The sequence below is a fragment of the Triticum aestivum genome, chromosome 7A (assembly GCF_018294505.1).
Source record: "Triticum aestivum cultivar Chinese Spring chromosome 7A, IWGSC CS RefSeq v2.1, whole genome shotgun sequence".
In the NCBI taxonomy this organism is placed as follows: Eukaryota; Viridiplantae; Streptophyta; class Magnoliopsida; order Poales; family Poaceae; genus Triticum; species Triticum aestivum.
This window is the reverse complement of record NC_057812.1, coordinates 633219818-633232962: the sequence shown is the minus strand read 5'-3', so window position 1 is coordinate 633232962 and position 13145 is coordinate 633219818. Positions and strand designations below refer to the sequence as shown.

The following is a 13145-nucleotide window of genomic DNA, read 5'->3' as shown; positions in this document are numbered from 1 at the left end:
CTAATGTTGGGAATATAACTTTCAGGTATGACCCGCCTAGGAGGGGCCGGGTCAACCCTAATGGCGGGTCATTAAGAGAAGCCCAGTAAATATTCAGGATGATAGTTTATTGAGGATTGTAGAAAGGCCTAAGCCTAGAGGCGGCTTAAGGCCCAATATTGTAAACCGCCATATGTAAAGGAAGACTTGTAAAGAAAGGTGTGTAAAAGAAGTCACCGAGCCGGACACGTTCTATGAGCCGGCCGGGACTCTGTAGGCCGCCAGGCGTCAACCCGTGTATATAAGGGGACGACCCGGCGGCGGCTTAGGACAGAAAACAACAAATCGATAGCCAAGCAAGCGGATTCGCTCCTTGGTCATCGAAACTTAGCAATACAACATCAACTGGACTAGGCCTTACCTTCACCGTAAGGGGCCGAATCAGTATAAACCTCTCATGTCCTTTGTCTCGATTAACCCCTTTAAACTTCCTAGTTGCGATGGCCGCTAGGACATCTGTCATGACAATTCCACGACAGAAGGCCTTATCTACAAATGTGGATAGAGGTGAGGGTATCTTTTTGCAAAATTGTCACCATTTGCTTTCTAGTCGTCAGATATAGATTAGACGGTCCATATTGCAAGATGGCAGACACACCATTATCACCAACTCATTTTTTTAAGTGTAGAGATATAGGTAGTTCATAAAAAAAGGGTAATATTGGTACTATCATAGTGATATGCATCGGTCTCTAGATGGTTCTGCGTGCACGCACCCTCTAGGCCTAGCCTTTTTTCAAAATGACAGGTGCTGCAGTACTTGGCTCTTTGGGTCACGGTCCGGTCAAGGGGTGGCCTCAAGGAGTCAACAACACTTCTGGCACCAAGGCTGGTACACCCCGTTTTGCCCGGTATACGCAAAGGACGCAAAATGACGATGTACACCGCTACGCCGTTTCTACGGAAAATGGCTGTTGCTCCATGGCATGGCCTCTTATCTCGGAGTCCCAGACCATGCACCACGCGTAGCAAGCTAAGAACCAGACTCCTCAAAGGTGTCAGAAAAGTGGTAGGCGCCCGGGCGGGAATCTTCTGGTCCTAGTCCAGCGACACCTCCAAGGCACAACCAGTATTCCACAATGACAGACGCTCTATTGTAAATCTGACGGCGAAAGGCAGGCCTGCTCCATGCACCAAGTCTAGCCAGAGACTGACTCGCCCCCAGAGCCTAAATGGAACCGCCTCTTTCTCGTCACCTCTGCCCCGGGTCCTCACCTTCCTCCCTCCGCTCGCATTCCCCACCCCCACCCTCACCCCCGAGAAGAAGAGGGTTTTGCCGAGGAGTAGAGACGGCGGCGCGGCGACATGGGTCCATGGCCGTGGCGTGGCACATGGACCGCGCTGGTGCGATGTGGCCACGCCACCTACACCGCGCCGGTCCTTCCCCGTGGGCGCATCTTCATGAAGCAAGCGGTAGGACGAGTCGCCGACGGCTCGGGGTTCATGGCGGACCTGTCGACTCTCCAGGTAAATTCCAAGCTGGTGAGCCGCGCGGGGGCGCCCGTGCCGGCGAATAGTCCGAGGGAGATCCGGCTGGTGGAGGCGGCGGTCGCGGCGAGGTGCGGCTACAAGGGTCCTACTTGGTTGCGACGGTACGCCGCTTTGATCACGCTGGCTAGGAGGGACCAGATCCAGTATGAGGAGACCATGCCATGGAGGAGCGCGGAGGTGGCCGTGAATCTAGGAGGAGGTGGCGGGGACAGGGCGCCGTACAACTGCCCGGCGATGATACGCATCCGAAGAGGATGAGGTGATGCTGCTACAACTTGCTCTATTTACTGTTTTATAAGACACAATTAAGACCCCATCTCGAATTTTAACAATTTTCTCTCTCGGAAGGTGCTATTTGAGGATCTCTTTGGTCATGCGTTTGATGGAGTGAAGGTGCTACTTGAGGATTCTTTTGTTTCCGCATCTGATAGCAAGAGCCCCAAGAATAATCTGAAGTGTAGATCATTTAGTGTTTCTACTCTTTGCTCACCTTCAAGGTAGATTAGTAGTGGTTTTAAATTAATCATTGGGATTTACCGATTACCTACTCACAGTCCTAAAATTGATCGACGTCTCATGCTTGTTTCAGGTTTCTACCTGAGAAGTTTGGAGGCAACTCACATGGATTTCATTACATTGGTAACCTTGCTGATGCTATAGTTATGAATGTTGAACTTTGTTGTGAGAAGCAATTCAATAAGTTGGACCTAGGGCCTCCCAATTTTGACAGCATCTGTGGAATTATACTGGCACAAAAGGTTATTTGATCAACTTGCTTACATTTTTGTTATTCGTTGATCTATTATGGGTGTGTTCTTATTATATGCATGAGCATATTGTTCTTAAATTGGCATTCTACTGTGATTTTTCTATGTGAAATTTCTATACACCTTTGAAAATAGTTATGAGAATTAGTCTTACATCTATATTCTGCCATAGCTGTAATTTGTAAGTTAAAACAAAATCTATGGCATCATGATTGAGTATGCAGTGATTCTTAAACTGCTGAAACCGTATTGATTCATGTCATAGCAGCAACCTGTTACAATTTTGCTGTGCAAAATTCATGTGCTTGTTCTTTGTACATCAGTATTGCTCTTTATCGGTTACTGCCCTCTGGGTGCAATTCAAACATCTCTAACTTTCATAATCAATATGTAAAGAATTTAATAAGATCTGAAAAATGAAAATAATACCATTTTTGTTTCATAATTTGTGTATTATTATTTAACATATCAATGATTATGGTTGCCCTACCCCAATTTACTTGGAACATAAGTCTTCGCTGTTGTATATCAATAAGAATTGTCAGCATTGCATCTTGTTGGCTGTTTATGTCCTAAACGTGGAGGAACATTAGATTGTTCAGATGTATATGTTGATATCTGAAGTTTCAAGTAGGAGTTTCTGGATACATTTGAAAATTTTCTGCTGTCTTAGTTTTGCTTGAATTCTCTTTTTAGGTGAAGTGCTGGCAGATCAGGTGTCTAACTAAAGCCCCGCAAGCTGCTGGTGCAATTCACACTGATTTTGAAAGAGGCTTCATGTGTACTGAGGTAGTTCTTTCTGAAATAGCTAGACACAATTTCCTTGTTCTGAACAACTAAACTGTGGCATTATAAGTAGTCAACCTTGTAGTTAATTGTTGATATGCTAACTATTTGTAAGTTGTGACATCCAGTATGTTTCTCATGCGTAAGGGTTCTCCCCAAGATACATGAATCTTAGGCATGCTTGTTTTCTTTTTCAATCTTTGTTAGACTGTATTTACATGTGTATAATATAACGTTGTATACCACCTCATTATATATATGTGATAGGCCACCCCTAGAGGGTTGTGCCGGTTCCCCCAAAGCCTATTGTCTTACATGGTATCACGCTAGGTTACGTCCGCTTCCGCCTAAAAACCCTAAACCGCCGCCGCCGCCGCCGCCGCCACCGCCGTCGCCGCCGCGCCCGCCGTCGCCGCCGCCCGACTGCTATGACGTCCGCCGCTGCGTCCGGCTCCACCGCCACCGGTTTTCTGCCGGCCTCCCTCGCGGCCCTTCTCTCGAGGCCGCTGGATGCCGCCTCCCTTCAGGCGCCGATCGGGACACGGAGCGTCGGCTCCCTCTTCGCGCTCCCGCCGGCTGCTACTTCGCCCGGGCAGGCGCTTGTGGCCCACACCGCCGCCGCCCCGACAACCGCGGCTGTCGCGCCCTCAGCCACTGCATCGCTGGTGGCGGAGGACGTCGCGCTAGCAGGCTTCGCGGCGTCAACCGCGGCCATCGCACCCTCTGTCACCGCGCCGGCTGCCCCTCTGACTGTCTCCACGGTGGTCTCACCTCAGCCAGTCTCCTCGATGGGATCGCAGCCGCCGCCGCCGTTTCACTTCGGCCATCTCATCACCATCAAGTTGTCGTCGGACAATTACATCTTCTGGCGCGCCCAGGTTCTTCCGCTTCTTGGGAGTCACTATCTGCTTGGCTATGTCGACGGCTCTCTCCCTTACCCTCCTGCGCTGGTTGACAGCGTGCACGGTCCGGTCTATAATCCGGCTCACCGTGTCTGGACAGGGCAGGATCAGGCGAACCTCTCCTCCATCCAGGGGTCGCTCTCTCCGGCCGTTGCTGGGCTTGTTGTCTTTGCCAAGACGTCCCACGAGGCATGGACTATTCTTGAGCGCTCGTTTGCGGCACAGTCGCAGGCTCGTGTATCTGGGCTCCGTCGCCAACTTGGGGAGTGTCAGAAGCTTGACTCCACCGCCACTGAGTTCTACAACAAAGTCAAGAGTCTCGCCGACATGCTGGCCTCCATTGGACAGCCCCTCACCGACTCCGAGTTCAACTCGTTTATTGTCAATGGTCTTGATGAGGAGTATGACGCCCTAGTCGAGATCATCAATGAGAGGGGCAACTCCACGCCCATGCCAGCACACGAGGTCTTTTCACGCCTCCTGCTTACTGAGCAACGAGTCGAGACGCGCCGATCCAGGGGCAACGGCGCCCTCTCGGCAAACGCCGCCACCAAGGGTGGTCGCTCCTCTGCTTCATCCAGGGCTTCTTCGGGGCAGTCACCACCACCCGCCTCGGCCCCTCCTCCTACTGCGACTCTACCAGGGGCTGGCGGTCCACGTGTGTGCCAGCTTTGTGGTCGCGATGGGCACTGGGCCTCGAAGTGTCACAAGCGCTTCCAGCGGGGTTTTCTTGGTCTTGGCAATGACGGGAAGGATACACGCAACTTTGCTCGTCAGGTCGCCATGGTTGATCGTCCGCCGCCGCAGAAGCCACAGGGACACACTCAGTCCTACTCCATTGATCCCCACTGGTACATGGACTCTGGGGCGACAGAGCACCTGACCAGTGAGATGGGGAAGCTTCACACTCGTGAACCCTACCATGGCTCCGACAAGATCCACACCGCCAATGGAGCAGGTATGCACATCTCTCATATTGGTCAAGCATCACTTCTCACTAGACATGCCAATAGGAGTCTTCAACTTCGCAATGTTCTTCGAGTTCCATCTGTGACACGTAATCTTCTTTCAGTTCCTAAACTCACTCGTGATAATAATGTGCTTTGTGAATTTCATCCTTTTGATCTTTTTATTAAGGATCGGGGCACGAGGGACATTCTTCTTAGTGGGCGGCTTTGCCAAGGTCTCTATCGTCTGGAGCATCCTGGCGTCGCTCGCGTCTTCAGTGGAGTTCGGGTATCTCCGTCACAGTGGCATGCTCGTCTTGGTCACCCGGCCACACCTATTGTCCGGCATGTTTTGCGTCGTCATGAGCTTCCTAGTGTGTCTAGTAATAAAGATGTAGCAGTGTGTGATGCTTGTCAGCAGGGGAAGAGTCATCAACTTCCTTTTTCGGAGTCCAGTCGTGAGGTGAAACATCCTTTAGAACTTGTGTTTTCAGATGTATGGGGTCCTGCTCAGACTTCTGTTAGTGGTCATAATTACTATATCAGTTTTATTGATGCTTACAGCCGCTTTACCTGGCTTTATCTTATCAAACGTAAATCTGATGTGTTTGACATTTTTGTTCAGTTCCAAAAACATGTTGAACGCCTTCTCAAGCACAAAATTGTTCATGTTCAGTCGGACTGGGGTGGCGAGTATCGCAACCTCAACTCCTTCTTTCAGTCGCTTGGGATCACTCACCGTTTAGCATGTCCACATACACATCACCAGAATGGTTCAGTAGAACGTAAGCATCGTCACATTGTTGAAGCTGGTCTGACTCTTTTGGCCCATGCATCTGTTCCGTTTTGTTTTTGGAGTGATGCTTTCACCACTGCATGTTTTCTCATCAATCGTACTCCCACTCGTGTTTTGAATATGAAGACTCCCATTGAAGTTCTCCTTAATGAACAACCGGACTACACCTTTCTCAAGGTGTTTGGGTGTGCTTGCTGGCCCCATCTCCGTCCATATAACAAGCGTAAGCTCGAGTTTCGTTCCAAGAAGTGTGTTTTTCTTGGTTATAGCTCTCTTCATAAAGGGTACAAATGTCTTCATGTGCCCACTAATCGTGTCTACATCTCTCGGGATGTTGTGTTTGATGAGCATGTTTTTCCCTTTGCCAAACTCCCTGTGTCCACTACCGAGCCACCTGTCATGCATTCATCCTCTGTTGCTTCTGACCAATTTGATGATGTTGCATATTCTCCTCTATTGTTGCCTAACCATGGTGCAGGCACTGGTCGTGGGGCTCGTTTGGAGATTCTGGAAGTGCCATCTTCCTCTTCGTCGCCATCGCCTTCATCCTCGGCACCTTCTGTTGTGCATGAGGAGCACATGGTGCCCCTGCATGGCCTCGGTTTCTGTGCTCATGCATGGCCGATCGACGTCCTGGCCCGGTCGCCTCTGGCTTCTGGGCTGCCTTCACCATCGTCGCGCCCTGCAACCCCACCGACTGGGCCGGTCTCCTCGGTCCGCGTCTCGCCCAGGGCGTCGGGGCAGTCATCACTAGGCCTGGCCTCGCCCGCCCCTGCCTCGCCCAGGGTGTCTGGGCCCTTCTCACCAGGGCCGGCCTCGCCTGCTCTCGCCTCGCCAAGGCCGTTTGGGCCGGTGTCACCGGAGCTGGCCTCGCCCACTCTCGGTTCGCCCATGGCCTCTGAGCCCCTGTCGTCGGGCCAGTCTTCGCCATGCAGCCCGGAGTCGTCTGTCCCGAGCTCGCCTGAGGTGATTCCTGCATCTCCGGCGACCGTCACGTCTCCGTCACCTTCGCCTCCGCCGACCCCTGCTGCTGCTCTATGTCCACATACGCGCAGTCGGAGTGGCATTTTTCAGCCTAAGCAATGTCACGATGGCACAGTTGCTTGGTTAGCGGCGTGCATGTCTGCTGCTCTCGCAGATCCATCCTCTGAGCCACGCACGTATCAAGCTACTATGCGCATTCCTCATTGGAGAGAGGCCATGGAGCAGGAGTATCAAGCGCTTCTTCGCAATCAGACATGGACTCTTGTTCCTCCACAATCACGGGTAAATGTCATTGATTCCAAATGGGTTTTCAAAGTGAAGAGGCATTCTGATGGGTCCATTGAGCGCTATAAGGCTCGTCTGGTTGCTCGTGGTTTTCGACAGCGTTTTGGACTTGACTATGAAGACACCTTCAGTCCAGTGGTCAAGCCTACTACCATCAGACTTCTTCTCTCTCTGGCTGTTACTCGAGGTTGGTTTCTTCGTCAGCTTGATGTTCAAAATGCTTTTCTTCATGGTGTCTTGGCGGAGGAGGTTTACATGCGCCAGCCTCCGAGTTTCTCTGATCCGGATCGCCCTGATCATCTCTGTCGTCTGTCCAAGGCAATTTATGGTCTGAAGCAGGCTCCTCGTGCTTGGCATGCTCGTCTTGCAATGGCTCTTCGTGCTCATGGTTTTGCATCATCAACTGCTGACTCCTCATTGTTTCTTCTTCAAAGGCCTGAGGTTACTATGTACTTGTTGGTCTATGTAGATGATATCATTTTGGTCAGCTCCTCTCAGTCGGCTGCTACTGCGCTTGTTCGCTCACTTGGTGCTGATTTTGCGGTCAAGGACCTTGGGAAGCTTCATTACTTTCTTGGTGTGGAGGTTACTTCTCGTGATGCTGGCCTTGTTATGACGCAGAAGAAGTACTCTCTGGATTTGTTGCAGCGAGCTGGGATGCTTAAGTGCAAACCGACGACTACACCCATGTCTACCACTGATAAGCTCAATGCTGTTGCTGGTGTGCTTCTTTCTTCTTCTGATGCGACAGAGTACAGGAGTATTGTTGGTGGGCTCCAGTACTTGACGATCACGCGACCAGACATTTCCTATGCTGTTAACCGAGTCTGCCAGTATCTGCAGTCACCCCGTGACACTCATTGGTCTGCTGTTAAGCGGATTTTGCGCTATATTCGTTTCACGGTGGCTCATGGTTTGCATATTCGGCCGTCTGACTCTGGTTGTCTTTCAGCATATTCTGATGCAGACTGGGCTGGCAATTCGGATGACAGGCGATCCACGGGGGGTTATGCTGTCTTCTTTGGCTCTAACCTGATTGCCTAGAGTGCTCGGAAACAGGCTACTATCTCGCGTAGCAGTACTGAGGCTGAGTATAAGGCTGTGGCCAATGCCACATCAGAGATCATCTGGGTACAGTCCTTGCTTCAGGAGTTAAGTATACCCCAATCACAGCCTCCTGTTCTTTGGTGTGATAACATCGGTGCTACATACCTTTCTGCAAATCCGGTATTCCATGCCCGAACGAAACACATTGAAGTTGACTATCACTTTGTGCGTGAACGTGTCTCTCAGAAGCAACTACATATCAAGTTTATTTCTTCCAAGGATCAACTTGCTGACATCTTCACCAAGCCATTGCCTTTGCCACAATTTGAGACTTGCAGGCGCAATCTTACCCTTCTAGATTCATTAGAAAGTGGCTAAGATTGAGGGAGGGTGTTAGACTGTATTTACATGTGTATATTGTAACGTTGTATACCACCTCATTATATATATATGTGATAGGCCACCCCTAGAGGGTTGTGCCGGTTCCCCCAAAGCCTATTGTCTTACAATCTTGATGTGTTCCAATTCAATAAGCTGGACCTAGGACCATTAGATTTTCTCAGCAAGAGTTGGCCTGTCCACTTTCCCTTTCTTGTGTTGTTGCTTTACATCTTGTATGTGCTTTAGCTCTTTTGTACGGGTCACTTCTCACAGTTAGGTTTACCAGTTTTAACTTGTCTAGTTTATCCTCTTATAGGATATGGTGTTGGATCTTTCGGATATTAGCAAGGGGAGCATCAAATGCATTCACTTTACCGTTCTGAAGTTACAAGTATTCCTTCTGATCTTTATGATGATCATCATGTTTTTGGTTATCATTTGGCACATTATTCCTTACATTTTGTTATATTTAGATGCTTGATCATCTTTCTATGGCATGGGAGCTGTGCTAGAACTCTTTTATATCTAAATAGCTAGCCCCCACTAACATATTTCTCTCAACATGCACACATGACATGCATAGGAAAAGACTCACCCTATTAATTAAATACAATAACTCATATGTATTTTAAGTTTTAGTTCTTATATTATTCATAAAATATTCATGTTCCAAATAATTTAATATCTTCAAATTATACTGCAACTATACTCATATGTATCATCTAGTTTGTACCCAATCAAACTCCAAAATCTTATGTTGCCTGCTGTTCCTATCAAGAAACTTACCTCACCATATGTATTTAATTTCTGGAATCACTCCTTCCTATCCTTGGTACGTATAGATATGTACAAGCACACATGGGCAACTTGGGCTAGACTCCTACACTCACCTCCACAGTCCAATATAAGTGTATCTCATCTGAATGATAATTCTATGTTGCAAGTTCATGATCCTTTGATATCCATTCTAATGTATCAGAGAAAACTGCTGAACAAGATGTTCTCTTCACGCCATGTCTTATCTCAGTTGCAATATTATAGATTTTTTTCATCAAGGAAGCAGGTATGAAATCACAGAATTTATATTATTCTTAAAATCTTGTAAAATAATAATTGTCAAACAGAGTGATTTTTTGAGCTGGGGTGTACATGTACTCTAATTTTTAGATAATTCTAATGATCTAAAAATTCCAAGGAAAATTGTAAATGCTGTAGTACTAGAGTTATCTTGACCTGTGAAATTTGTTCATATTTTGTTTTACCATTTGGATAAACATTTATTTTATATTCTTTCGGCATTAAGTGGAGGATGGCCTCCATCACATGCAATCCTCCTTGATTTCTATGCTGCCATACTCAATCGCCTCCTAGAAGCCGTGAGCTTGCAACATCACCTTCATGAAGAGGCTCCACTCGGCTTTGTCTGTCTGCGTCAAGATCAAATACTTGATGCCGCCCACAAGCCATATGGTAACGTGGACATTCGGCGCCGACGAAGGGGACTGACATTGGTTCTGGTGAGGTGGAGTGTGGGAGTTGCTATGGCCAGGATCTGACATCGCTCAGGATCATCAACTCTAGCTACTCTGATAACAATTGTTACTAACATTAGTGCACGCTAGATGCTTTTTGCTCATTGATTTGCGTTACGGTTCGCCGCAATTCACTAGCTTTCTCATTTTATTTAAACCGATAAGGAAAGATATGGAATCACCCCAGTGGCTTCTTTACAGCCTAGGCACACTAAGCAAGGATCATTAGTTAACGACGTTAATGCATGTATTCCTTTTTTTTCACTATCAAATGCAAATTGTGAAATTATCTTTTTGATGATTTTTGCAGAGGAAGGCAATGAATCAAATTGAAGATTTGAAGGCAAGGAACATAGCCATTCTGTGTTTGGATGATGGTTTTGAAGAAGTCTTATTAAGCTTCAAAAGTGTAATAGCGCAAATGCGCCAGAATTCTTATGATTATGGCAAGCGAGTTGATCTCTCCAAGCGTTATGGACCTGGCTGCAAGGTGTACACAGCAGGAGGAGCTGGGGCATTCCATGTGATAATTCAGCATTGCAAAGCGTCATTGCGCATGTCTTTTTCAGCAAGAGACCTGTATTCCAGAGCTTGGAGAAATGAGTTGGGAACATTTGTCATGGCACCATATGTCACAGGGTGGTTATACATAACAAATGAAGACCATCAAACTCTTTCATTCACAAGCAGTTATACCTATGGCGGTCTTGGTGGAGACGACGTCAAGGACACGTGGATTGGCGTTGATGCACTCCGTCACGCATTTCATGTGATACGCAAGTCAGATGGAAGGTGCACAGACCTTCTTAGACAAGCTATCAAGATTGTCAGCATTCACTTGTCAGAATCAGCCCACCTCCAGTCAGTTTTTGAAGCAGTTTGCAAGTCCATGACTGATGATACAAGAACCACTTTGGATGTTGAACCTGAGGCTGCAGCCGGTGCTGCTGAAGCCACCGGCTGCAGCCGGTGCGGCTGCAGCTGGTGCTGCTGCAGCCGGTGTTGCTGCAGCCGGTGCTGCTGCAGCTGGTGCGGCTCGGCCAATAAGAACTCATACCCCCTCGTTTTGGGTAGAGAATTATGGTTACTACTCCAAACAGGCGATGAAAGCGGTTGACAAGTATATTTCAGAAAACGAGGAGTACACAATTGAAAATGTTATGGATGGTCAGGTAAAGTCAGCAGAGGAGATCTTCAGGGAGATCCGGATACTATCCCGGGATGTGTATCGCGACGGTGTTTTTGCTGATAAAGTTGGTGATCCACCGCTAGCGCCACCAACGGAATCTCCTCCGGATGCCACGGGATATGATGTAGAATTTCCCTATCCACAGTTAAGTGAGTGGGAAACCGGCATGTCTCAGTAGGATGAAAATTATTTCAGTACAGCTCAACCAGCATGGTTGGAAGGCATCCTCGACCAATCATTACTCTGCTTCCTTGGCCTACAGTTTGTAGTTTCTTGGCTCCATTGACCAGTCTTCCCTGGAAAAAATCTTGCACATCAAGGCTGAAGAAAAAGTGAGATTTTTCATTTGGTTGCTGGCACAAAATAGGCTTCCCACTGCTGACAGATTACAAGCAAGAGGTTGCGACCACGAAGACACATGTTCTCTATGATCAGACACTTGAAACCGCGGCTCACCTGTTCTGCCACTGTCCATTTACTGCCGAAGTGCAATTCAAGCTGCACTGTAGACTGCACCCCAACCAAGATGCTGCTACCAGCTACAACAACATTCAGGTCCCAACTGTTCAAGACTGGTGGGCTCGCCACACCTCTGCCCACAAGCAAGATGCCCAGCAAGCCATGTACCTCGCCTGGAACATTTGGAATGTATCTTTAACCATGTTGCTTGAACCACTGACGATGTTGCCTCCTTGATTATATCTGACCTCAACCATTTAAGGGTAGCCTTACTTAGACCGCCACCTGAACTAGACTGATGGCCAGGGCTAATTTTTTGTACTGTGCCTAATGGCAACTCCCTTGTACATTCTCTATCTGTAATGCAAAGGCAGAGCACCTGCCATTCGTCCTCAAAAAAAAGTACAGCACCACCAGAGACGTGCTGATCCCAAGACTTCAAAATCTTGTTGATTAGTGGTACCTAACATACTGTAGCACTTTCCCAGTTTTTGCGCTCGTACCATCTCCGATATGACGCAATGCCTGGATCCCATGTGGTGGAGTCACCACATGCATGTGTAATGCCATTTGCCGAGAATACAGGCTGTACTTCAGATTGTTCAGTTCCAGTGCGGCTGTCGAAGTACATATGGTTTGTTCTAATAGTTCTAACAGTTTCAGTGGGTGTGATGAAAACCTTGCACTGCTAGGGCTCTGAATATTCTGCGGTTTCTTTGGCCAAACTTCATTGGCAGTGTAAGCACTGGCTTTAGGACAATATGAATCAATATGCTGCTGCCTCGGAATCACTGATTATGAAGTAATCTTCCTTTTTATTCATTTTTTATCTGTAAATGGAATTGTTAATGAATATGCTACATTCGCTGACTCTATTCCATTCCTTGACTTTATATGATAATATTTCTATTTCATGATATTTCCATAATGTGCTTTCATCATGATGACAAGAATTTAGCACAGTATTGTGAATTGTAGTTCATACGTATGTCAATCTTGTGATTCATTGGTGCCACCCATCTGTGGAATTATGCCTCATACTCGTATGTCAATACTGTTATTCATTGGTGCCACCCAGCTGTGGAATTATGCATATAGAAAATCCATTCTAACATCTTTATCTGAACACCGAGGTGAAACTACTACCATGAAATAAGCAAAATGGAGGAGGTTATAGCTACAAAATGATTATATAGCTGAATGAGAGCATCACTCGCCACAAAAATAGCATTTCAGGAAGCTAGAATTGCCCAAAAGCATTACCATGTAGAACTTGGTAAGAGATAATGGTGCACTCAACGGCGGATCCAGGGGGACCAGCAGGGGCCACGGCTCCCCCCAACATGCAGAATATTTTTGAAGACCTAATAGGATTATATATGTAAAGAGTTATGTGGCTTCTTGTACATTCTTCTTTCGCACATCATGTTGGCAAACAGAAGTATATGCGTTGCTTGCAGAAGATCCTGCTGGAAACTATGGTGAAAAGTGACATACACACACACACACACACATCGTTTCTGGCTCCGCCGTTGGGTGC

General features: G+C 47.5%; 1 protein-coding gene across 3 annotated transcripts; it reads left to right on the top strand.

The window, feature by feature from the left end:
- Nucleotides 1-1277: 1277 nt before the first annotated feature.
- Nucleotides 1278-12039, top strand: LOC123148820 (uncharacterized). 3 transcript variants are annotated; one of them, XM_044568319.1, is made up of 7 exons: nt 1278-1789; nt 1879-2027; nt 2120-2288; nt 2994-3086; nt 8742-8816; nt 9405-9488; nt 10268-12039. In XM_044568319.1, exons 3-7 carry the CDS (start codon nt 2193-2195, stop codon nt 11072-11074), a joined length of 1155 nt encoding a protein of 384 aa, XP_044424254.1. In that variant the 5' UTR covers nt 1278-1789; nt 1879-2027; nt 2120-2192; the 3' UTR covers nt 11075-12039. The 3 variants fall into 3 exon arrangements, with proteins under 3 accessions (XP_044424254.1, XP_044424252.1, XP_044424255.1); XM_044568317.1 differs by having other exon boundaries at nt 9369-9488; XM_044568320.1 differs by lacking the exon at nt 9405-9488.
- The last annotated feature ends 1106 nt before the right edge of the window (nt 12040-13145 follow it).